The 25,111-nt window shown below is 40.6% G+C and overlaps 2 protein-coding genes across 2 annotated transcripts; one reads left to right on the top strand and one right to left on the bottom strand.

Annotated features, from left to right (window-relative positions):
- Positions 1 to 1,514: 1,514 nt before the first annotated feature.
- On the bottom strand, positions 1,515 to 8,471 carry tgm2l (transglutaminase 2, like). The gene is made up of 15 exons (XM_041038560.1): positions 8,422 to 8,471; positions 7,739 to 7,909; positions 6,605 to 6,835; positions 5,966 to 6,084; positions 5,331 to 5,459; positions 5,032 to 5,209; positions 4,637 to 4,766; positions 4,423 to 4,526; positions 4,097 to 4,239; positions 3,848 to 3,947; positions 3,485 to 3,630; positions 3,249 to 3,378; positions 2,928 to 3,088; positions 2,536 to 2,672; positions 1,515 to 2,331 (listed from the first exon to the last, which is right to left on the bottom strand). The coding sequence occupies exons 1-15, from the start codon at positions 8,435 to 8,437 to the stop codon at positions 2,163 to 2,165; spliced, it is 2,064 nt and encodes a 687-aa protein (XP_040894494.1). The 5' UTR covers positions 8,438 to 8,471; the 3' UTR covers positions 1,515 to 2,162.
- Positions 8,472 to 15,817: 7,346 nt separating this feature from the next.
- Positions 15,818 to 22,633, top strand: LOC121182101 (cytochrome P450 2F2-like). The gene is made up of 11 exons (XM_041038430.1): positions 15,818 to 16,010; positions 16,723 to 16,885; positions 17,688 to 17,840; positions 18,107 to 18,267; positions 18,839 to 18,907; positions 19,098 to 19,202; positions 19,383 to 19,521; positions 20,660 to 20,745; positions 21,043 to 21,144; positions 21,522 to 21,663; positions 21,781 to 22,633. The coding sequence occupies exons 1-11, from the start codon at positions 15,849 to 15,851 to the stop codon at positions 21,966 to 21,968; spliced, it is 1,470 nt and encodes a 489-aa protein (XP_040894364.1). The 5' UTR covers positions 15,818 to 15,848; the 3' UTR covers positions 21,969 to 22,633.
- The last annotated feature ends 2,478 nt before the right edge of the window (positions 22,634 to 25,111 follow it).

Here is a 25,111-nt window from a genome sequence, read left to right as displayed (position 1 = left end):
GTGAAACCATTCCTATATATAGATATCAGTGATGTGGTTTCCACGTTCTTATCGTCTCTGTATTTTTACTGTTAGAGTACCGCATGTATCTGTGTTTTACCAGAAGACAGTGTTTATCCTTTTAGCGACTCAGCAGCGGTACAACTTTAATGTAGGATGTTGGCTCTCTTGCTCCATCTGCTGGTATAAATACATACCCACAGTTGAAATCTGTAAATTTTACAGATTCAGGAAGATCTACAGATTCAGGAAAACAAAAATCCTAAACGAACGACCGATTATAGCGACTCTAGATTTTAGATACTACTTATATTTAAGTACTTATATTGGAATATTTTTGGCATTGTTGTACTGGAACTGTTACTTGAGGATCTGAGTGCTTGACACCAGTGAGTCTATCATTGCTGGGTAATCTGAGACAAATACAAACAGTGGTCCCCAACCCCCGGGCCGGGGACCGGCACCGGTCCGTGGGTCAACTGGTACCGGGGCGCACAGAAAGAATACACAACTTACATTATTTCCGTTTTATTTATCTGATTCTGAACGATGTTTTATTTTGAAAAATTACCGGATTTTCTCCGCCACATCTGTTAATGACTCACTCTTGATGCATGTCAAGAGGCTTGCCTCGGTCACGTGTCTTACCTGCATCCGCTACCTTCTTAAAGTGGCTGCTCCGGCCGGTAACACATAACGTTACCGCTAAAACCCCCAAATAGCAAAAAGAACAAAAAAAGAAACGTCTTTGGAAAGTTCCCACGCACCAAGCCCGCTCTGCATAACATGCGGCGACCGGCTCTCTAATGAGGCAATGAAGCCTTCAAAACTGCTTCGCCACCTGGAGACCAAGCATTCGTTTATTATTATATTTAGGAAGTACCAGTTTTTATCAATGGAGAAACAGCTCCTGCTCCTGAATCCTAACCCAAGCTGCGTTCTGGTCACAGCCCCTGGACACGATTCCTCTCCTCCTGGCTCAGTTAATGGACCCTAGCTCTGGATTACCTTTCTGCCCGCTCCAGCGTCAAAGACTGTATTCAATTCAGATTGGGAAATACTCAAACCAGCCCATCAGAGACCAGCAATCATACCAGTCAAAGTCACTGAAATCACATTTTTCTCCCCTCATTCTGACGTTTGGTGTGGGCATTAACTGAAGCTCTTAACTGGATTCACTGGATTTCATGTACTACACTGCTGCAACATGAATGGCTGACTGGATAACTTCATGAGGCAGGTGTACCTCACAAAGTGCTCGGTGAGTCCCTCACATGTAGAATATACTGTGTGATAATGCAGATAGCCAACACATAGCCAGACATCAATATTAATGACATGTCAGACCAAAAGCATACCTGTGAAAAAAATCTTTATTGAAATCAGACACAGCAAATTTGTATAATCAAAAGGAATAAATATCAGGATTAAATAATAAAAATTGTAGTTTCTCCCCATCATGTTGTGGCTAAAATGGGACTGGAAACAGTGCAAAAAGATCAGTAAGAAACAAAACATACAGATTTTTTTGATCAGATAGTTTTCAACAATAACAAAGTAAACAACAAATGTAGAAGAATGTTTTTTTTGTTTTTTTAACCCTGCATCTCATTCCTGAGGCCCAAGATGGTTTTCATTTCATTTAACAGCCAGGGAATAAAAATCAGTGGTGACTTGAACCAGGGGGAAGGAACAAAGACAGAAGGAAACATGCTTTTTTAGTAATTCAGTCAAGTAAGAAATTCAAGAAATGAAATGGCACTAAGGAGAATCAAACAAAAAGCAAAAAAAAAATCTGTCCTGTGTTTACATGTTTGTCATGTAGAGACTGTCTGCTGCTGTGTTTCTGAGTATTTCCATAAAGACATCCAGTGCCAGGTATAATGCAAAGTCATAACTGTTCAAATCTGACACATAGTGGCTTTAAACTGATACTGTATCTCTATTTCTTTGTGGGTGTTGACATGATCATTCTGGAAGGCACAACTATCACAGAAAAAACTAACCTGCATATACACTTCACTAATACTTCTTTTTGGCAGTCACCTTGCATATTTTGTTTTCGTCAGGTCCTATTCTTTTACACTCAAACAGGGCAGTTACCCCTCGCACATCAACTCACAATATAAGACGTGTCGGTTTCGTTCAGCCCAGAGGTTTTTTTAAAAAAATCCAGGGATCATGTATCTCTTGCGGACAACCACAGTGGCGACTCCCTTCACATCCTTCAGCCTGTCAGAGTCAAAGTCCACCAGGAGCTTCCTCACACCGACCCTCACAGGCGAGAAGGAGAGCTTGACAGACACTTTCTGGCCGGGAGAAATATCACCACTGAAAGAGAAAAGACAGAGAGAGATGAATGCTTGTGGATGTTTTTCTCAGTTTTTGTTATTAACTGAAGCGATAGAGGAATGGAAATTCTGGTCTTTTGCTATCACTACACAAAACCACCTACTTTTTATTTTAGACTGTGTGTAAGGAGTTTGTGCTGTACATTGCCCGTCAGCTCTATGCACATGCACTGTCAGCACTTACTTAATATGGATCTCAGAGGCGGACAGTAGACCAGCTCCCTCCACAGTGAACACACCACCCTTCAGTGGGACAGGTAGAGGATTGGTGAAGGAAATATAGGCTGTCACTTGTTCCTGTAGGACAGCCTTACCAGGCACCTGGAGAAAGAGGAGACAGCTCAATGTTCTATGGGAGTATAGGATGTAGAATGTTACAGGAGAGGTCTTCACAGGTCCACTAGCTTATGGGAAACCAAGACCAGACTGTAGCGCAATGTATACCTTATTTTAACTGTGACCTGTATAGTCAAATAGTTCATAGTTGGATAGACAGAAAAAGATCAAGTGTGTCCAAATAGCTCAGTGTCTTCATGGTCCAGCAATGACCTCTGGTCGTGCACAGTATGTACCCACCTCTACGAGGAGTTCGGGCATGCTCAGTTGGATGTTGGACATGGTCATGATGGGTCCGTTCTCTCCTGGAGCATCTAAGAATGCTTTCACCCTGATCAGATGGTGCTCAGACACACACCTGACATAGTCATCGTAGCGCAGACGCACCACTTCCTTGTGGACTGAACACACACACACACACACACACACACACATTATGGTATGTCATGCTGCTAAATAAATAAAAAGGCAAAAGTGTGCAGGTAAGATGCAGAAGTACAGTTGTTTTACAGTACATCTGTTTTACAGCACAGGCTTTGTGGGTTCATGTGAGCTACTAACTTTTGTGAGCTGGCACAGTCACACTGGTTGTCTGCCTCCGGCACTCCCCCCGATGGAACGAATTGTAAGTTACAGCCATGGCCAGAATGGTCAGCTGAGCACTGGCATCTGTGCTTCCTTCATTCTTCACCTGTGGACAGAAGGGACTCATCATAAAACACACTCTACACTCATTCATTTATCATCTCATCCATTCCTCCTTTCATTCATTCAGGTACAGTGTGAACACGTCATACCTCAACAATCACATCAAAGTCTGTCCCAAACACAGGCTTAGCGTGCTTGATTGACAGCTGCAGTTGTCCTGGTTCTGCATTTTCTCCGGTCGGCTCTGTGACCCGTCGTCCTGCCTTCTCGTACACCTCTCTCTCCTTTGCGGAGCCTATGGAGAAGATGTTGGTCCATGACAACTAATCCTAACCAACAATCACAAGATTTAACAATAGAATGCTACATATTTTTTTTTAAATCCTGCACACTGAGCTAAATAAATGTGATTATGGAAAATAAGGTTTTTTGTTGTTGTTATGGCTGTTGTAAATATGTGCAGTCATTGATCCTAATCTGTCTACTCTTCTGTGTACCACTTTCCAACTAACCTTCAGGGTATTTGTAGTGTAGAGTGACATCTTCTCTTTGGTCACTGTAAACACTTTTGGTGCTGATGTTTCTCCCCACACCACTCTGGTCCACTCTGACCTGTAACAATAATGACAGTTATCATCAGTAAATCTTTTTAAAAGGTCAAGACTCTTTGCCACTTAAGTGTCACTGTCAACTATGAATCTAATTTTAAACTAATTCATTCGTTTCTGTTTCTGAAATCGATCAGAGCAAAAATCAATCACCTTCTGCCGCTGGCCATCTGGTCGGACCATCCAGTAGATGATGTCAGCGTTCACTTCGGTGAAGACGAACGGAGAGTCGTACTTCACTCCCAGATTTCCCTCTTTGATGGCCGTCACAGGACATGGGCCACAGCAAAACTCTCCTGAAGAGGAAAAAAAATTATTTTAAGCATTTCCTGTAACATAAAATCATGAATGCAGTGAAGGAAAAGTCGGTTTTTATAACAGTGATAAATCACTTTGATTTTCGTGCTTTTACAATTATATGATACCAAAGAAAGCCTGTGGCAACAGTCCTGAGAAAAGGTCAGAAATTATAAATGTACCATCACTCAGTTCTTGAGGGGTGGGGTCCAAAACCTGCCAGCCATCATTCCCTTTGGGGAGATCATCTCTTCTCATCCAGGACTCAACCCAACAGTGGAAGTTCCTAAAATCACGAGGAGACGAGACGAGACGAGAAATAATTCATAACATTAGATGATATAATATCTTCAACTAAATCGTATTTTAAATCTGTGTGCACGTGCATGTTCCTACCAGCTACTGTCCCTGCCAGAGGTCTCCAGCTTTTCATTCATCACAAAGTCTATAGAGAGGTTTCCATCGGAATCATGGGCTGAGGAGAAGTTAGTGATGAGGCGTGTTGGGATTCCCAGACAGCGCAGCACTGTGAAGATCACACCAACACATCAGACAGGGACATTTCATTCCTTTGTTCCTGCTTCCTCCTTATCTTTTTACTCTCCCACAGCGATTTGATTTTTTTCCCCCAGAAGATATGTATATGTTTGTGCTGACACTTAAGTTTTAGAGTATTCAGTTCAAATGATTTATGGATAAACAATATGTTCTTTACATACTGACCCACCTCAGGCTACTATTATGCTTTTGGATCCTTGAATCATGCAGCAGTGAAATCTGTGAAAGCTCACCTGTGCAGGCGACGCCAGCAAACACCCAGCACTGGCCATATTTGACCGCCCTGGCCCCGGCCTTGCTCCACTGTTGGAGGATGGGCACGCTACCGGTCCATCGGTACGGTGCGACTCCACCAGAGTACGGCTCCTCCCAGCGACCGGCCAACACACCCCTGTCACCGTTAGAGTTCACCTGGATAGATGAAGACAACATGAGGAGGAGACATCTTTTTACAAAAAAGCACTGCCATCATTTCTGGAGACCTGAGAGTATTTTGTCCAGTATTGTCTTAGCAGAGAGCGTAGATCATCACCATTGCAGTGATTATCCTTCCGACGTAGACAGGGTCAGATCTGTTTTCGATGTCCATCTTTGAATTCTTCAGGGCGTTGTTGGAGTTGTCCAGAACTTCAAAACAGATGTCCATCACATAGTCCTCAAACTGAGAGAGATAGTAACAGGAGGATTGAGAGAAAACGAGCGAGGAGCAAAGAAAAGGAGAAAAAAAGTCGGCTGTTAAGCAGGAGGGCCTTCTCAACCAACTTTTTAAAAAGACAAATTTTAAATCACTGTGTTCAATCAGTTTGTTTCCCACTGCTTGGTCTTTGCGTATGTGTGTCTGTCACACCACTTCCTGTCAGTCAATCTGCCATCTATCTATCTCTGTTTGCTTGTCTGGCACACACTGCTTCCCTGTTTGTCTTAACCTCTGTCCTCCCAATGAGCTGTGAAGGGACAAGCCCTTGTTTGTGCGGTTTGGTTAAATTCTGACACCTCCTGTCCAGAAGTTTCCTCCGTCCAACAAACAAATGCCTTGATCCAGCCAAAGCCCCAGCGTCTCCGCTGTCACACTGCTGTGACAATTCACACAGGCCACCTTCTGGCCTGACGTGCTCAACTCAGCCTGTTCACAAGATGCTTGTGTTTATGTATGCGTGTGTGAGTTACCTGTCCATAGTTCCAGGGAAGGTTATTGATGCTATCCCAGGCCCCCATGTAAATTACTCCATCCTCATTCATAACATACTCCTGGAGCAGCCTTTCATCAGGGAGGTACACAGCATCATCTAACATACACACACACACACACACACACACACACACACAAACACACACAATTAAAACAGAGATGACCGTGAGTGCCCTTGTGTCCTCAGAATTACGAACATTAACATTCAACACAGGACTTAATGCAGATGCTTTGTGCCCTTGATGCTCCATATTAGAAATTCTAGAGGCCTGGTGTCACGTTCACAGGAGACAGAAGCAGCAAACGAGCCAACGACATAAATTCTGAATCAGCCAACATGAATTCTTTGTGCGTTCGAGGGCCTCAATTAGAAAAACATGACACTGTTGTTCTGTGAGAAATTCCATCATTCGGTGTTTTGATGATGCTGGTGGAAAGTGCTTCAGTCTCAGGCTGACAATGTTAAAGGCTCCCATAAACACACAGTTGGGTTGATATGTGGTGATGGGGACCTGCATTATGGTTTATGGGTGCACCATACAGGTGAGGGGATGAGGGTAAAAAAAAAAAAACAACTGCTGATCTTACTCATTATACTATGTAAATCATTCTGTTACCTTTGCACCATGGGTTGAAGAGCAGGTGGAATCCAATTTTGTCAGTCTTCTCTAAAATGTGTCCATCCGGTGACGTCACCAACACAGCCAGGTTGTAGCGGCCAATGATGGCATCGGCTGGACTGTGCAGAGTCAGCAGTATTTCATCCTGCGCTCCCTGCTGGTTAAACCACCACTTGTCTCCGGCCCCAAGCTCCTTCTGAACCTTGATCACCACCTCGTCTCTCTTCCCTAAAGAAACATTTGAAAAACCCCCAAACAAAGATTATATTATTTATAACTTACTAAACTGTTGTTCAAAAACTATTAAAAACACATAAGTGAGTTACACTATTGCTCTGAATGTAGGACAGACCTGACACAGATCTTGTTGCTCGTTGCAGCTAACTGTAATCACCTAAAAAAAATTGTATATGCTTATACATATATTTTACTTTAAGATGAGAAACTATAGAGCTGGTTATGACTTGATTTGTGAAGCTCAGCAGGAGTTAAGAGCCGGGGATCAGGAAGCTAACTTGCTAAGCTAACTCTCAGCTAACCTTTTTCCTCCCAGCCTTGACACCTAAAATTGCTCATATTTGCTAGCTACTCCGTTCTGCTGTAGCCATTGGATTTTGTAGGAAATGTTGTAAAATTTACTTAAAGTTAGGGAATATAGAGCTTTAGTTTTTTTTTTTTTGTTTTTTTTTTTTAAGACAACAGTCCACAAGACTTGCTAAGCAGTTAGCGTTGAAGTTCTTGTTGTTTTAAAGCTCCGGTGAGAGCCTGTTTTTTTTTTTGTATTTCATTTCTTCCTCCTGTTTTCACAACGTGAGTACAGAGACGATGCTGAGCAGAATATAATGGTACATCAAACCTTTGTCAGTGGTGCATTGCTTACATTGCATTAGCTGCTGCTGCCAAAAGCTTAGTAAATTACTTTTAGGATAAACTTACAAGTCAAGAGATACTATACGAGTTGTTTATATATTAGGTTGCAACAGATAGTTACCCTAAGTGTTAACACAATGCCAGTCTCAGTCTGTACACCCAGCAGTGTAAACAAAAGGCTGCCTTTGCAAAGTTGCATCAGAAAACAAGAAAAAAAAAATATTGATTCCAACAGTATCTTTCAGGTTGGGCAGTACTCACCAAGGTGCAGGGCCAGTTCCAGGTGGTGTTTTGGGGACAGAGAGTCAGAGCACTGCAAAGTTATGGAGAAGGGCTGACCCCTGCGGACAATCAAGCGCTCCCGATCAATCTCCCTGGTGCGGTGAGCCAAGTTGTTTTCATGACTTCTCAGGTTCACGCCCCTAATCAAAGCTAACATGACCAACAGAGACAAAAATTCAACAATCAGTGTGCAGTAAACTCCACCTGTGGACGGCTGCTTTGTTGGTTCATAAAATACGGGCAGTGATGGAAGAGTTTCACTCACGCTGAGACATTATACAGAGCTGGCAGAGAATTGTATTGTGATAAGTCAATTTATGAGTTCTCTTTAAAGGAATATAGTTTTGGGAAATGTACTCATTTGCTTTCTTGCCAAGAGTCGGATGAGAAGATCTGACTCTACTCCATACTGTGCATTTCTAACTAAAATGAAATGTTTTTGAAGCGTAGGTTTAGCCGTGTTTGACCAGCCTGATCCGTGTCCTAGCTTGGTTCAAACTCTGCCCTTGTATTTGTTGCAGGAATTTGGATGGGTCATATCCCAACCAAGTGTCAAGTCATACATCAGCACATTGTTCACACAGAACATAATCTTCCATTAAGTTTAGGGAGCTGAAAGAGATAGACAGACAGACAGATAGATAGATAGAGAGACCACTTACAGTTGCGGTTGGCCATCGCAGATCTTTTTCCTTGTCTATTAAAGGTTGCTCCTCCACACTCTTCTTTTCATGCTTGGTGTCCATCACAGTTCTGTATTTATACAGCTTAGGACCAGCCCTCCCACCTCTCTGACACATGCTCACCCCAAAATACTCACTCACTCCGCCACACCTTCCTCTGTGACCTCTGACGTCACTTACCAAAAACCTACAGTCATGGATGCATGTGTGTGTGAGAGACAGCGTGTTTCTCATCCTCTCTGTGACACTGGTGCTTTTGTTGCTACATATGTTGTACGGTGGATGTTGCTGTTGTTTGTGCGTGTGTGTGTGTGAACTGTGATACTGAATGCAGCATCAGCAGTGCCAGCTGAGTAATATCCATTCATGTTTTTTTTCTTAGCAGACTCTTACTAAAGTAAATATGAGATAGTGAACTGCGACTTTCACTTTACAATATCACTATTCAACTGTTTTTGAAGAGAGGGAGCCCGTACTTACATGTACATAGTTGTATTTGTATTGTAAATGTATGTATCTTCAATGTTTTGTATCTCATACAAAGCATAGCACCCATGTCTGGTTCCTGAGGAGGTCAAAACATGTCCCTTCAACCATAAATGAGGTAAAATGGAAGGCAATGTAGATGGATTCATTGTTTTCTGTACTTTCAAATCTTTTTACCTGGTTGATGTAAACCAAAATGTGTTTTCAGTTTTACTGTAAATTTACAGGCTAATAAGTCAAGGGAATGTGAGTGATCAGAAAATGTAGTGCCAAAAGATATTAATTTATTATTAACCAGACCAGGTTTGACAAAATTTGACCAAGTGAACACAATGAAAACTACTTGTTTTCATTGTGTTCCATAAATAAAACATTTCATTTTCAGATTATAATTTCTTCTTATTACATTTTTTAAATTTCCTTAATTAGAGGCCTCATCCAGTTTCGGTGAAAAGTGAGAGTCACCAGTGAATATTAGTTTCAGCCTCCTTCCATTTCACCATTTAGTTTTTGTGGTCAGTCATTTTCTGTAGAATTTTGTGCAGTTTTTCATGCTCCACCCAGCTGTAAGTTGAAGCTGACCTGTGAGTCAGGTAAGGAAGTGATCTTTGGGTCAAAGAGTCAAAAACTCAGCTGAGGGAGAATTGTCCTCAGTATAAATGCTGACTTACTCAAACAGGAAAATCACACATAACTAAAGGGCTATCAGTTCAGTTATTAATTCACTAACTCCCCCTCCCATGATTATGCAATAGCAGCAGTAGTTTTTGTGATGTGTAATCGAGGCCTTTCATGGCTTTATTTTATTCTCACTAAAGGTTTTTGCACAGATTTCACAACAGGGTAAGACAGCACTACATGTAAGTGACTATGCCACATTATAATTATGGTGTCATATGCACCAGGAACACGCACAGGTCCATTTCTAAATTTTCTGGGCCCTGCTCCATCACCCAGAGTCTGGCTCTCTGGTCAAGGCCGTTACAGTTGCATTGCACAGTGCTTTTCAATGTTGTCATCATCAGAAAAGAATTTCTTCACCAGTTACAGTCAGTTTGTCAGAAACTGTTGATGCAAATGTGATTGCCTTTCATGCCTGCCAGGCAATGATATATCATGTCATTTCCTGCCAGCAGATGACCAGAAACATCAGAATATGCAGCTTTAAACTAACACTGAAATTCCATGATGACTAATGATTTTGATGAGTAATGATTTGATTGCTCTTCACATATATTCTTTGGTGGGACATACATTACCAACAGATTAGTTTCAAAGCACAGAGTAATGTAATGAGCGCTGAGATTACGGGACAAACTTGTGCTGTGAATTTTGACAGTATGACAGTGATTTGTCATCACCACAGCTGGACCCATGCGTCCTCACGTCCTATGGGATGGAAGGTAGAGAAGGGAAAGATTCTGGCCTCAGAAGCAGTCACATCAGCTCAAGACTTAATGACCACAGAGGGCCCTATTTTAGTGTCAGTGCAACTACACCCAGAGTCTGGCTCTCTGTCAGCGCTAAGAGCAGCTTGATCACTTAGTAACTCAGTGATGTTGTAAGTTGCTTTGCCTGCCCGTGTGGCATCATGGTTCCCAGCACAGTGCACATTGTGCAGAGGTCAGAGGAGAGGTCAAACAGGGAGATTCACTCAAATGAGGCAACACAAATTTGCCTTACAGATAAAAAACAAGTGCTGATGGAAACAATGTGTTGTATAAATTGTAAATACATTTGGATGCATGAGAACACATGCTGCGTTCAGAGCTTAACAAGATACCTAGGGCATTTGAACGGTAATGTTAACTGTGATGAAGAGCAGGCTATGGCTATGTACAGATGCACGTACGGGAACCTCTCAGAGTAGAGCCGCAAGCTCTGTCAAAGCTCTGCCAGACTTCCTGTCTGTCCAGAGGACAAACTGAGAGTATGAGAGAAGGTTCTTGTGGTGGGTTGTTTTCATGTAATGTAATTTTGAAGCATAAAATGTAGATCATCTATGTACTGGACTGTTTGCTGGCTGAGAGAAACAGAATCCGTTGGTGTGACTGATGCTTACTGCATTGTGTTACTTATCTCAGTGCTCACAGATAGCTCATGATGGCACATGCATTGTCTGGTTCAGAGCGGGAAACAGGAAGAATATGAGGTCTGTGACAGAGTGATAGAACTGAGAAAACACACAGACACACACACACACACACACACACACACACACACACACACACACACACACACACACACACACACACCCACACACACAGAATATGAATACAGTACAAATAGCACAGATAATAAACACCCAGTCTACACCTAAACAGACATTAAGACTTGTCCCTACTGTGCTACGATGATGACATACACTGACATATTCATTGTAGGTGACACACACTCACACACTTTCACCAACACTCATAAAGTGATGTACCATGTACAGTACACGCCCCTGTCAGTGACTGACTTCAGCTGAAGGTACACATCCACATGACCTCTTCACTGTATTCGCTTTCCTAATCGAAACAGCTTGTGTTGAATTTTATTTTTTATAATTTTAAGTATTAGTATTCCACTCCATGTGAACATTTTGTTCAGTGAAATCGTTCAGTGTGATTCATGATGTTCGTGATAAATCCAATTCTTTTCAACGGTTCTTTGGTATGAACAAAGGGAACTGAGCTGTACTTTCTGGGAGTCGTTCTTTTTATCATTGCGCCCAGATTTCACTGCCTGGCCTAAACTGACTTCCCTTTACGTGAACAGTGAGAATTAGGCAGTCACCAATTAAACCCCGCCCCCCTAAAAACAGGACCAGGTAAAAACCTAGTCTATGGCTCGGTCACGTGCGGGAGAGCAAAACCATGGACAGTTTCTTACAGGGATACTCTGTTCAACATGCGATAAATTTGGGATGAGCTCTGCACTGTTCACGTCAATTCATTTGGGAAGCTCTCACGCTCTGCAGCCAATGGTGTAACTTCATCAGGGACTTGCAGACAGATTTAAAGAAGATGCAGCAGAGGCTGACTTATGTGGCCGAGTTTTACTCATTTCGCTTTACTTGCAAAGTAAATATGTGCTTTGTGAGAGTGGATCTGCCTGACTGGAAAACAGTGTTTGTATCAGTGTGATACTGAGCTGTGGAATGCCGGGATGGTCATGTTTCGGGAAAACGAGGCCTTTGACTGACCTCACCCTCCTGATCACACCAACATGTCAACAGACTGATACACCGGGAAGGGAAGGGCCTAAAAGTGTAAACAATCACTAGACTTTCACCCTCTTTCTGCACGGTTCCATAACACACACACACACACACACACACACACACACACACACACACACACACACACACACACACACACACACACACACACACACACACACACACACACACACAGACTCACACATATAGAAATGTAAACCATATGACACAAGATTCATTTAACTGCTACACAACAGTGTTAATGGAGGCCTGCCTCAGATGGGTTTCTGAAATATAGATATTTAATCTTAAATTTCTTCATGTAAATTTGATGCAGTTAATGCATTTTATTGTACTGTTTATGTTAATCTTATTTTCAACATTATTTAATCCGTTTTAAGGGGCATCTTTGCTACTGTTCCCCAATCAGTAACAGCTGATTGTTATTTTGAAGGTTCTCATTTTTCATCCCGTGTGTGTTAATACTTGGTTCAATCAATCCTAGTTTCACTTCACATTTTCAGTTAAGTTTGTGTTTTGCGTCCCTGTTGTTAAGTGTATTCTCAGTGATTATTAGGATTAGGGATTAGAAAAGATTTCTATTTCTTTTTTTGTGTGTGTTTCTGAAAAAAATAATTGTACATTGTATCAGCTAAGGGACTTTCTTGTATCAGCTAAGGGGTTATTTTTGCTCTGTAGCCCATATGGGTGTTTACAGTAAACATTTTTAGAGCCATTTTTGAACCATGACTGGATGTCTGGGGGGACGCTCAGACAAAGGTCATAAAACAACTCAGTCTTTGCTGCGATTGCACTGTGAAATTATGTTTAGTATTTTATGGGTTTTTGATATCAGGTACAAGTGCATCATTACATGAAAAGGACAACACCCTGTGACCTCCTGTCTACAATCATTTTGCAACCAAAGCTAAACTGGACAGTCATTAGAAGAAGAAATAGACACTTACATGTGCATATCTGTATCCCAGAGATATGCACATGTGATAGATGTATGTCAGTAACAGGTTCATATTTCACCAAAAATCCATTTCTGTCCACATTTTGTTATTATTTTCCTTGTATGTACTTGTCTCAGTGTATATTTTCTTCTGGGGAGCTTTTATTTTGTTAACTGCATTTATATTTTATGTGACCTTTGACTGACTCAGTTGGCAGCAGGCCATGTTGAGGAGAGGTGTGCATGTAGAAACCCAGTCCTTGTAATACAGGGCTGTTGAATTAATGGAACAGACAGATGGCCACAACATGCCCCACCCAACGACTGAGACTGTGCGAATTATGCAAAACCTAGACATGGATCACCTGTTTGACTCCACTGGCTAATGAATGAACCATGTTTGATGGAGACAGTTGTGGTGTGTCTCCTCTAGGTGTCAACCTAACATCATTAACTGATCCTCCACACTGAAGTTTTAAGAAAGAGGTAATTTTTTAGCATTAATCGTTTATGTTTCTGTGTTTTTTGGATGGCTAACAGCATCACCATCTTATTTTTGACTTGAAAGGAACATATTTTCTCCTTTTTTTAAATTTTGAAGGCCAGTTTTTTTTTTAAACAAGCTCTCCCATTAAAGGACAACATAACCTGTAATATTACTGGCACTAGTGTAGGTGGATGGATTGTTCTGTTAGTGGAAGTAAATCATACACATACTATTTTGGTTAACATCTATGTGACTACTATCAAAACACTGAATCAAACATTCTGAAGCTTCACATTGTCATGCGCTAAAATTATTTGTGAAGCTCATAATAACATTGTATTTGATAAATGAACTGATAAACTGCCCTGCAGTAATGCCACTCAGAATTAAAACCTATACAGTTGGTTTGCTCAAAGTTAAGAATCACTGACGTGGGAGATGAGCAATACCAGTTTACATTGTGTAATGACACCCAATTCTGCAGCTGTCCTTCCTGGTGACCCTACCACCCTAAAACTCTGTCATACTTACTTTAGTAATTTTATATTTAATTTCATTAAATGTGATAGACACTATACAAGTGTACCAATGGTAACAAAACTACTGCACAGTACTAAGGACAGATATTTGCCCTCCTTGCTGTGTGGAGATTGATGTTTTGGCCTGGTAGCCTAATGATTAAGGAGCGTACCATAACTGTAACTTCCACTGTTTGACTCTTTGCTTGGGGGAGCCTCGTTGGTTATACCTCTGTATCTCGCCACATTTGCTCTTTGTGTTTTTACTACTGCTGTTAAATAATAGCAAAAGTGAAAAAAACAAAACAAAACTTGATTGTAAAATGTGATCCCAGAAAGAGACTGATACTTGATCTTAATTCACAGTACATTCATTACTGTGTGATACCACAATGTTACAGTTCTTATTGCAATGAAAGATTTGGGCAAATCTCCTTCTTTATACAGCACACAACACACACAGTCAAATCTCAAGACAAATTAGATTATTAGAAGTTTAATCCCATTATCAAATGAATATTTGAACGAAGGCAAGTTTCTACACACAGTGTTGATCCTTAGTATCCTAACAACACTGGGCCTCACACTGAGCAAACTGACTCCTCAGTCAGTCTGTTCTCAACTTTCTCTCTCTCAAGAATGCTCCTGAATTTGTTACAGACAGGCAACATTGTAGGATATTGAGAAGCACCAGGAATTAGGGTACAAAGATGTCTTTCCCATAGATCCAAATGCAAATGCCACTTTGGCCACTGTTCCATGCTCCATAAACAAACTCTCTTTCAAAGTCGCTTAGAACCTCTGCTTGTTTGTTCCAAATTTGAGCTTTGTCCCTGCTCTCTCGGCTGCAGATCTGATTCTGTTCAGAGTCTGTGTGCTCTAAAAAACTCACTTGCAGACTTAGTAGCACTCAGAAATTGTTTTATGCTCCCTCAAATCTTTTGTCATCAACATACTTCCACAAGTAATGAGCAATAAATGCATAGTGTAAAATGTCACACCATCTCTCCTCCTGCAGAGTGTATTATTACCGGGCTGGATGAACACAAAAGGGGAATGCATTATTATCAGGAGGGAATTCAACGCTTAACATGAGGTAGCACGAAAGTTATTGCAAGGGAACGTAAAAGTTTTCTTTGTCAGCAGCAGGCGTGGCTTACATGACTAATGTTAGGTACATTCAAGTACAACATAACAGAGAATTAAGCAGGCGTGGTTTATTATTCAAGTCATGTGTTTCACACATAGATGAGAACCTTACCATGGAGACACAGACACTGAATGTGTTGTCTCCATCAGTAGTCAGCTCAGCGGTGATGCTTTGAGGCAACACACAGGGATTAGTGTTTTGTGAGCAGTGGGGTTGCAGTGCTTTTCACTGGATAAATGATGTAATAGTCATACTGGTAATCAAAGTGTTCAAGCGCTTATCTTTAGCTTTCCATTATTTTGATTTCTTTTTACTCATTGTCCAAACCTCACGGAAGGTACTGATTCATGTGCAGCGAAGCTAAAACTGATCCACCGCTTTATTAGTTGGACTTTACTTGTGACCCACCTAACTCCTGTTAGCACCTGTCAGAGCTTGTGCCTCTCAGCACAGAGTGTGTGGCCTGTCGCTGTTTGATTTTTTTCAGCTTTAGTAGGAGGAAACAAAGTACAAAGCCAGAAGAGGCAGGGCTGAGAGCTAAGCTACCCTTTTATAGCAAGTCAAACAACTCGCCTCTTCAGTTCAGTACAGCTCACTCCACCATGTTTGTTTCAATCGTCCTACTATGGCTCTGCGTTTGGGTAATCATCCTTCAACTCAAATCGCGGAGGCCCAAGAACTTTCCACCAGGACCTCCTGCCCTGCCCATACTGGGGAACATTTTGCACCTGCGCCTGGAGAACCCCCTACAGGACTTTGAGAGGGTAAATGAACCAAATGATGTTGCTCTTGAAATTGAATTGAAATTGAATTTTTTTATCTTATGGATTAGTATTATTAACATGTAAAATGTGTCTAAATGTTTAAATACTGTTTTTCTTTTCCTGACAGTGACAATGAGACCTATTGGCTGACACTTGTGAAAGCCACGAAAATCTCTGCACAGTGTGTGTTGCACTCAACAGTGACTGGGCTACTATTGTTTTCATGTGATTGCATAACACTTTTGTCTGTACAGAGTTGGCTGCTGGTGCACTTGGACTGTATCCAGCTAGTAGTATAGGCCATGCATGCTGGGCATTTCCTAATTTACACCCAGATCAATTGATAACTCCAAGGTCTCGATAAGGCAACATTTTATGAGATTTTTGAAAAACAATGTAGGTGAAAGGGGGGATCTTTGTGTTACTCAATGCATTGAAAAACAGCAATCTCACAAAGTTCCAATAAAATCACCTTGTAAGAACCAGTTGTTGTCCTTCTGTTTGTCATTGGTAACACCTTGTTATTGTGTGCTTCTCTTTCTAAATGGTAGTTATTTTAATCTGTAATTTTTCTTTTTTTTTAAGCAAATTTAGTGATGGATGAGCCTGCTCTCATATGTCTGCTTGCCCCCCTTTAAAGGATAACAGCCATCTGACGTTATGTGTTGTACATGTATTTCAAATACTGACATGTTATCTTGCTCTTTTCCAGCTGAGGAAGATTTATGGAAATGTCTATAGTCTGTATTTCGGCCCCAAACCAGTTGTAGTCATCAGTGGGACGAAGGCCATAAAGGAAGCGTTGGTGACCAAGGCTGCTGATTTTTCTGGACGACCCCAAGACCTATTTGTCAATGACGCCACCCAGAGGAAAGGTAGAAAAGACGTGATATGTGTTCCAATTTAGTTCACCAAAAGAAAAAAAAAACAAAAAAACATGGGACATTCAGAGTTCAGAGTACACCTGTCGTCTGTTTCTATGCATGAGCTGTCTGGACAGATCAGGCGGTAACCATTAGAGATATAACGCCATCCATGGTTCAGCATCTTTTTTAATCAAATAAAAAGTGGAGTATTCTAGGGCCATAAAATGCTGTGATGGTGGATATTATATTGACCCTGAAGTACAGAGTACATTTGTTTTCCAATCAAACAGTCAGATTAAAGGTTGGGACATTAAGAGGGATTGCTTCACTTTTATATCAGTTCATCTTGTACCTGCATGGGCTGCCAAATAAATTAAAATTGGAACTACTACTAGAAGAATCTTGTCTGCTTATACTGAGCAAAATATCATCCGCATACATGTTCAATTTAACATCATGACACTGAAGATTTACAGCATAGATATAACTGCACGCACAAATTACCTCTGAAACTGTATGTCATCACATTTCAGAAATACTGGGCATACACTTCCAGTACATCACATTGGAAGCACATCTTCCAATTCAAATCACCATCCTAACAACACAGGAGCAAAATATTCAGATTCCCTAATATCTCAGATTTGAAAGTAAATAAATAAAATACATTAAAATATTGTTAAAGTAGATGAGCTCTGGAATAGAAAAGCAATGATTACAATGGAGAGCAATGTCTAAGACCGTGTGTTATTTTATTAATTGACCCCTAATCTCATCCTGTGTTCTTTCTGTGTCTCTACATCCGTCGTAGGAGTAATTCTGGCAGACTATGGCTCTAGCTGGAGGGAGCATCGTCGCTTTGCTCTGATGACCTTGAGGAATTTTGGTCTGGGGAAGAATTCCATGGAAGAGAGGATTCACAAAGAGCTTCAATACAACATTGACACGCTGGAAAAGAGCATTGGTACGTCGTCCGTGGGTCCACTCAGTCAGGGGTTAACTTTCAACTGTCACACTAACATCTGACCACCACAAATGTTCAGATATTAGAAGATGGATTTTGATCACACATTTTCACTCATGCCAGTAGTTTTGAAAGAGACCTCTTCTGTGCTCTCTTGTCTCTTTATTACTTTCTGCTCAGTTTCAGCTCTTCTCATATTGTTTCTGTTCTTTTGTATTCTTGTACAATGATATGTCATACTTTAGTTTACATTATGTCTTTTGCAGGCAAAACCCTGAGTCCTCAAATTATGTTTCATAACATGGCCTCCAACGTCATATGCCAGGTTCTGTTTGGTAGACGCTTCGACTATGACGATGAATTCATCAAAACGATTGTTCAGTGCTTCACTGAGAATTCCAAGATAGCCAATGGACCATGGGCTATGGTGAGTTTAAGCACTCTGTAATCCACAACAGTTAGTATATAGTTTCTAATGAAGGCCTTTCTTGTATTCTGGTGAGTGTCTTTAAAGGCAACAGGTATCTGTTCCATCTGCAGCCTGTAATAGGAGTGATGTTTCCCCACTGTAAAGCCACAATTACAAGGCAGATTCACTGGTTAAATTTTGAGCAAACCATAACCTGACTGTCAGGGCACCGCTCCGCCCGAACCAATTTTCCTAAGGTAACAAATATGGCGCAGAAATGTCAGCAAGTCTGAGAGTCTACAGCCATGGTAGCAGCTCTGTGAGACTATACTGTACCGGAGCCATGAGTCTTTGTTGACTTTGAGGTACTTTGGGCAATTAAATTAATTATTTAATAATAATACTGTTTAAAAGGTGATCCACTGCAAAATGGCCAAGTACTTTGTGGTTAAAAAAACATAACTGAATGACAGCTCCACTGAAAAACATTTGGATTGAGAGAGCAAACATTCAGCGCCTGAGTTAAGCAATTACAATTAACGATGTCCACTTGCACAAGCAGATGATATCTTCTTATCTTTCTTTACAGCTGTATGATTCTCTTCCCATGATTCGTAACTTGCCGCTACCCTTCAGAAAGGCCTTTAAGAATGTTGTGGTAAGTTAATTGATCCTTGAGATTTATTGTGGCTATTTATAGTGAGTTATGAAAAAAAGCCTGAATTTAGCAAAATTTTGAATTGAATGCTGTATATATTCTGTATATATGTTGCTTGGACTTTGTCAGTGAACAGAAAAAAGTCAATACAAATTCTACAGCTTGTGATATATTTGCTTATGTTTTTTAGACATGTCAGAATCTTGCAATCCCTTTGGTGACAAAGCACAAGAAGACCAGAGTTCCTGGAGAGCCACGAGACTTTGTTGACTGCTATCTGGATGAACTGGATAAGGTGCATGTGTGTGCGTGCATATACGGGGGGGAAGGTTTTCAAGTTTATTCAAATCTGACTTTTTGAAAAAGTAACACCCCCAGTACTTCTCGTCCCCTACAGTTTGAGTGTGTGTGTCAGTCAGGTGTTCTTGTATTTAATGCTTGTTTGTCTGAAAATAACGAGTCTCCTCTTTTTTAGAGGGTCGATGATGGTTCTTCATTTTCGGAGGACCGGCTCATTATGTACATTCTAGATCTGCACTTTGCTGGGACTGACACCACCTCCAACACCCTGCTCACTGCTTTCCTCTACCTCATGGCTTACCCACACATACAAGGTATGTCTGCATGTGTAAATATGAGGTTTTACTCTTCTGTTATTGGCTCTATAGTTCTACTGTTGTCTTTCCATCATTTTTTTAGTAGTTTTTTAGAGATTCTTTGTATGAAGGTCAAGAACAGAATAGGCATTTTTCAAAGTATCAACCATGAATACACCAGACTTTTAGCTGAGAATATGACACAGCTCTGACTAATTATTCAAGAACCATATAAGATGTTCCAAGAGTTCAGGGACCCATTTTTTTTGTGTGAAGTCTATAATTTGTCATTATTATCGACTCACAACATCAGATCACTGTTCTACATACCATTCCAAATGTTGTTGAACTGTATTTATTTTAATCTATTATTTACGAAGGACCAGGGATTTTATAATGTTCAGTCCCGGAGCAGGTTATTACACATAAAAGATTGTTCTGCTCCATTTAGGCGAGCCACAAAACCATTCAACCAAGCTAGCATGCACAATACTAGTACCCCAAATGGAAAGCTTCCGTCATCACTGGTTTGTTTTATTGTAGGTTCAGTACATTGTTCATTGATGCCGTTTATCATTCTGCCATTTACCAGCTTCTCTATACCTACTGTACAGAAATACCTCTCACTCACTTTTAGTCTTGTTCTTCATCTTGTCATTGTCTTCACATTTCAGCTGTCGCAATAAACCATCTGCTGCTGGTTTGTTGGAGCAACAGCCAAAAAAAGAAAAAGGGATGTAGCCTCTGTCAATTCCACATCTAAGCTACTGAACACATTACTTAAAGATATCAGGGAAACTAACTCTCTAAATATGTTTATAGTAAGCTGGAGACTTCTTTCATTTTAGCCTTTAAATAGCTTTAACTTTCCTGACACGGGCTATCTGGCCCTTTGCTTCGTGCTTTTTAAATCTTTTTAAATGTTGCATTTTACATTTTATGTTTTACTAAATTTTAGCCATTTAATGTGGAAATTTTCATTGGGTTTTTAATTTTTACGTTTTTAATCCCTGTTTTAATTCAATTTTATCTCTGTTCTCAGTGAAACACCTTCTGCATGCCATTTCTATTGTTTTTAAGCACTTGAGCTTCATTTCTTGTATGAATGGTGCTACTTTTTACTGTTATCTGCCCCCCCCCCCTTTGCATCTTTCAGAGCGTTGTCAGCAGGAGATAGACCGGGTGCTGCAGGATAAGCATCAGGCCAGTTTTGAGGACAGACACAGCATGCCTTACATGCAGGTATATGATCAGACTAATAATAAAACTTCACATCTCTTTTACACATGAATCTGAGTGGTATATTTATTAGAGGATGATACAAAGTCTGCTATTAGAAGCAATCTAGCACATTGTCAAATCAAAATTTTAACACAGTATGGTGGTTTTAAAACAAAAACAACAAAAAAACATACATGTATTCATATTACAGGTTTATCGGTCTGCTTTTCTGCTTTTCTTTGGCTCAGCTTCGGAGGATCTGGTTGTTCTTTTCTGTCAGATAAAGCATAAAACATGTTTAAATCTGTCTTCATCCAGGCTGTGATCCATGAAGTGCAGAGGATAGCCAACACTGTTCCACTCAGCGTCTTCCACTCAACGACTAAAGACACAGAGCTCATGGGATATTCCATTCCCAAGGTAAGTGAAAGGTTAAATACATTTTGGCCGTAGAGACAGGACAGTGAAGTGCTGTGTAAAGAAAACTCACTGTAAAAGCAGTTTGTATCAGTGCTGCACGTGGAGATGAGGTCAGCTAACCTCTGCAGGCAACGAAGTTGCAGATGATTCTTCTGCAAGGTCTAATTCATATTTAATCATGTTTTGCTTTGCTTTGCTTATATGAAAATTAAGTGTCTTTCAATGTAGGTGGATTTTCCAAACATATAAACATACTTTTTGTACCGTGTTTGAGTAATGAAAGGATCATTATCTTTTCTTAGGTAAACCTCAACGTCTTACAAATGTTTCCTGTCGTCCTCTACATCCATTCTTCATTTGCTTCATTTTCTCCTCAGGGTACAGTGATCATCCCTAACCTGACCACAGTGCTGAATGAGGAGGGGCAATGGAAATCCCCCCATGAATTCAACCCTGAAAACTTTCTCAATGACCAGGGAGAGTTTGTTAAACCGGAGGCCTTTATGCCTTTCTCTGCAGGTAGGGAAGCCAAGAAAACAAACATCAGTGTGGATCACATTATATCACACCTGCAGTGACATGCATCAAACCAAACTTTTGTAGGTGACTCTGAGGTCTTTTTTTTTAATGTCTCAGGTCCTCGTATGTGTCTCGGAGAGGGTCTGGCTCGTATGGAACTCTTCCTCATCATGGTGACTCTGCTGAGGAAGTTTAAGTTTATCTGGCCTGAGGATGCAGGAAAACCGGACTTCACTCCAGTCTATGGGGTCACTCTAACTCCCAAACCTTATTTCATGAAGGTTCAACTCAGGGAAAAGCAGTAAGGTGGTAAAGTGGCCTGTAGACACAGTGGAGCTTGAACCTGATGAACAGCAAGTTACTCCTGAAATCAAACAACCGAGGGCTTTTTGCACTATAACAGTACATATAACAAGTTAACAAGTTAAGTTAACAATACACACATCATACCTGAGCATACCTGTGGATGCTGAGATTTACTATTAGTTGTTATTAATGAGAAGTGAGTGTGAGAGGACAGGCAAGTCTACAGAATTGGACACACAGCATTGTGTGCTCAACCGAACCCCCCCCCCCCCCCCCCCCCCCCTTTACCTGCATCCGCACATCCAACACAGCCCCTCAGAGCAAGCTGTGTTCACTTGTCTACATCACCAACTAACATTATGCTCGCTTACAAAAACCAGCCAACAACATGTTAAGCTAACTAGCATGCAAGCTTAGACACCAAACAAACCAAGCAATCTTTTTCCAGGTACCAAACCTTTAGGTACCAAACAGGGTGTTAAGAGACAGAAGCTGTCCACCAAGCTCAGTTCACCCTTTACTGCCAGAAGAGTAGTAGATTATTTTTGACCGAGAGTCTGTTTCTGCTGGGAACCTAGCCACAGTTTGTCTCAGAACACAATTAAAGTCTCCTCTTATTAAAATGATTCCCTCTGATTTGTCTGCTAATTAAGATGCTGTGTTCTTAAAGAAATCTGTGCTGTCTTTGTTTGGGGCCAACAGCTTGAGCATTGTTACTTTAATCCTTATTACTGTCACATATCTATCTTTGTTATCATCAGTTGTTTATTCATGGTTGAAGTAGACTGATTTGGTGACTCCCATTTTCCTCCCAAGTTTTAAGTTGACTACTGTTTTTTTTTTCCCCTAATTGGACTGTAAATAAACAAGTTAGTGCAAATAAAGTGAACTTCCACATACCAAACTGGTTGTCAGTACTAGTTTTTGTTCAAGGATCATTTCAGGGGCTATCAGCATATTCTTGAGTTGAAAGTATTTCTACCTTTAATCAACTCACATTTCTAGTGTTATGCTGTTAAAGCAGTTCAGCTACTGCAGAGTCTTTAGTATGAGGCAGAAAAGACAAGACAACAGATAGTTAATAGCTCCCTCATGTGGATAGAATAAGGTAATGGATTCAACACTGGAGTTAATTTTGAAAAAATTACATATTATGTAAATGTCTGAATGTAAATAACATATATTTAATTTCCATACAAGATAAAGAAAATTAATCTCACTCACTTCAGTGTGATGGGGTACACACTGAATGTACTGATGGAATATTTAAGATTTAACTATCTCTGAGGGCCTCAGAGACTGTAAGATTTGTGAGAACAAGCTAAGAATAAGAAGAATTATAGATTTTTTTTTCAATAAAATGTATTTACTGTTTCAGACCAGAGGCAGAAAACGCTATGCTGCTGTTGTTCTGACAACCAGACTTGTGTGGTGCACCCTTCACCTTTCCACTGCTGCACCTACTAACAATAATAATAATAATAACTTGTAAATAATTGACTCATTACGGTGGCTGGTAATTGCGCTTAATAAATGTTATGACACCTTTGTCCCAGTTGTTAATAATAATATAGTGTATTCAGTTGGCCAAGTGCTATGATGATGATGTCTGCGGCCTTTTCACTGATCCCAGGCCTGCAGTCGTCGTCAACATTCAGTCAAAATTGACTACAAGCTACAGGTGCAGCAGGTTCCCCCACAGACAATCCCACCACCTGCCTATATCAACTACCACAGCAAGGCTGTACTCTCGTAGTTGATATAGGCAGATGTTGTTGTTTATCAGCACTGTATTGACAATGGCCATTTCCTGTTTATTAACGTCTGGCAGTTCTATAGCAAATGCAAGAACATAATGTTGGCTGTTTTCTGAAATGTCAGTGTTTTTTCTACAATGTTGTGTTTTGACCCCCAGGGCCACCGTAATAATTGACTCATGGGTTCAGTTCAGTGGAGTTGATGAGTAATTTACCTGGTAACTTATTTGCAAAGGACAAGGAATAACAAAATGACCTGCACACCAGAAGAATCACACTTCACTGCAGAAAAGTTGAGGAAAGAAAGAAAAAGTGAAATAAGAAAGAAAATAAGAAACTGTCCACATCCATGGTCGCAGCTTTGTGAAGCTGCTTTGAGCTAAATGCTAAACGCTAGCACGCTGATGTTTAATGGAATAACGTTTGCCAAATGTTCTAGATGTTGAGATATTTTACACTGGTGGCATGGCTAAAATAGGAAGGAAGGCAAGAAGTTAGGAAATATTAAGAGAAATAAAGAAAACAATCAATGAAAAATAAAAATAACAGACACATGGAAAGGAAGATTAAAGAAAAAAGAAAGAATAAGAACACACTATAGTAAAGGTGGCAGTGGGGTGATGAGGGTGATGAGTGGGTGATTCTCTTCATAAACTGAAGGCACACTGCAACATGACACAGCTATTCCCTTGACAATTGAATGGGTCACAGTGCTATGACGAAGTGATTAGAAAAGCCCCAAACAGCAAAGCTTCACAAGGCTGCTGACTAACACTGCTATTTTGTTACTGAATATGGCACAGTGGGAAATCACCAGAACGGCCACCCTATTTCAAGGTCAGCATTTATTTAAAACACATTTCTCCAGAGCTTTTTTTCTTGCCAGACTGCACATGAAAGACTTTTAGAGATGACGACTGCTCTGGCATACTTTTACCTAGAAACACCATTCAAACTTCCTGTGTATTCAAGGTGTATTCAACTTTCTTCCTAAGTTGTGTAGTTTTTGAACGGTGACCCTTTAATGATCATGAGTGATTTTGGAAAAATTCAGAGTTTACAATGGGTGGACTGCGGACTTGCGGACTGTTCCAACCTAGAGTGGGAGCTTAGAGTGTAGAGGCTTTTAAAAAAGTTTCAGAAATGTTTTCTTCACACGACGACTACAGCCACAAATTTTACTCTACAACAGTGATTTTCTCCAACTTTGTAGCCACACTTGTCTTCTTTCTCACAATGTGTTTACTTTATCAGTAGGATTTACGGTTTTTGAATAGTTTGCCTTTGACCGACATGAGTCGCTCTCATCTGCTCCGTTGACTCCAATGTAAATCGAGAAGAGGATTTTTGGAGAAAAGCAGAAAATACTCTTTTTTAAACTTGCC

This window comes from Toxotes jaculatrix, chromosome 5 (assembly GCF_017976425.1).
Source record: "Toxotes jaculatrix isolate fToxJac2 chromosome 5, fToxJac2.pri, whole genome shotgun sequence".
Taxonomy (NCBI): Eukaryota; Metazoa; Chordata; class Actinopteri; family Toxotidae; genus Toxotes; species Toxotes jaculatrix.
Note: the sequence above shows the minus strand (reverse complement) of the source record. Positions and strands in the feature narration are given on the sequence as shown.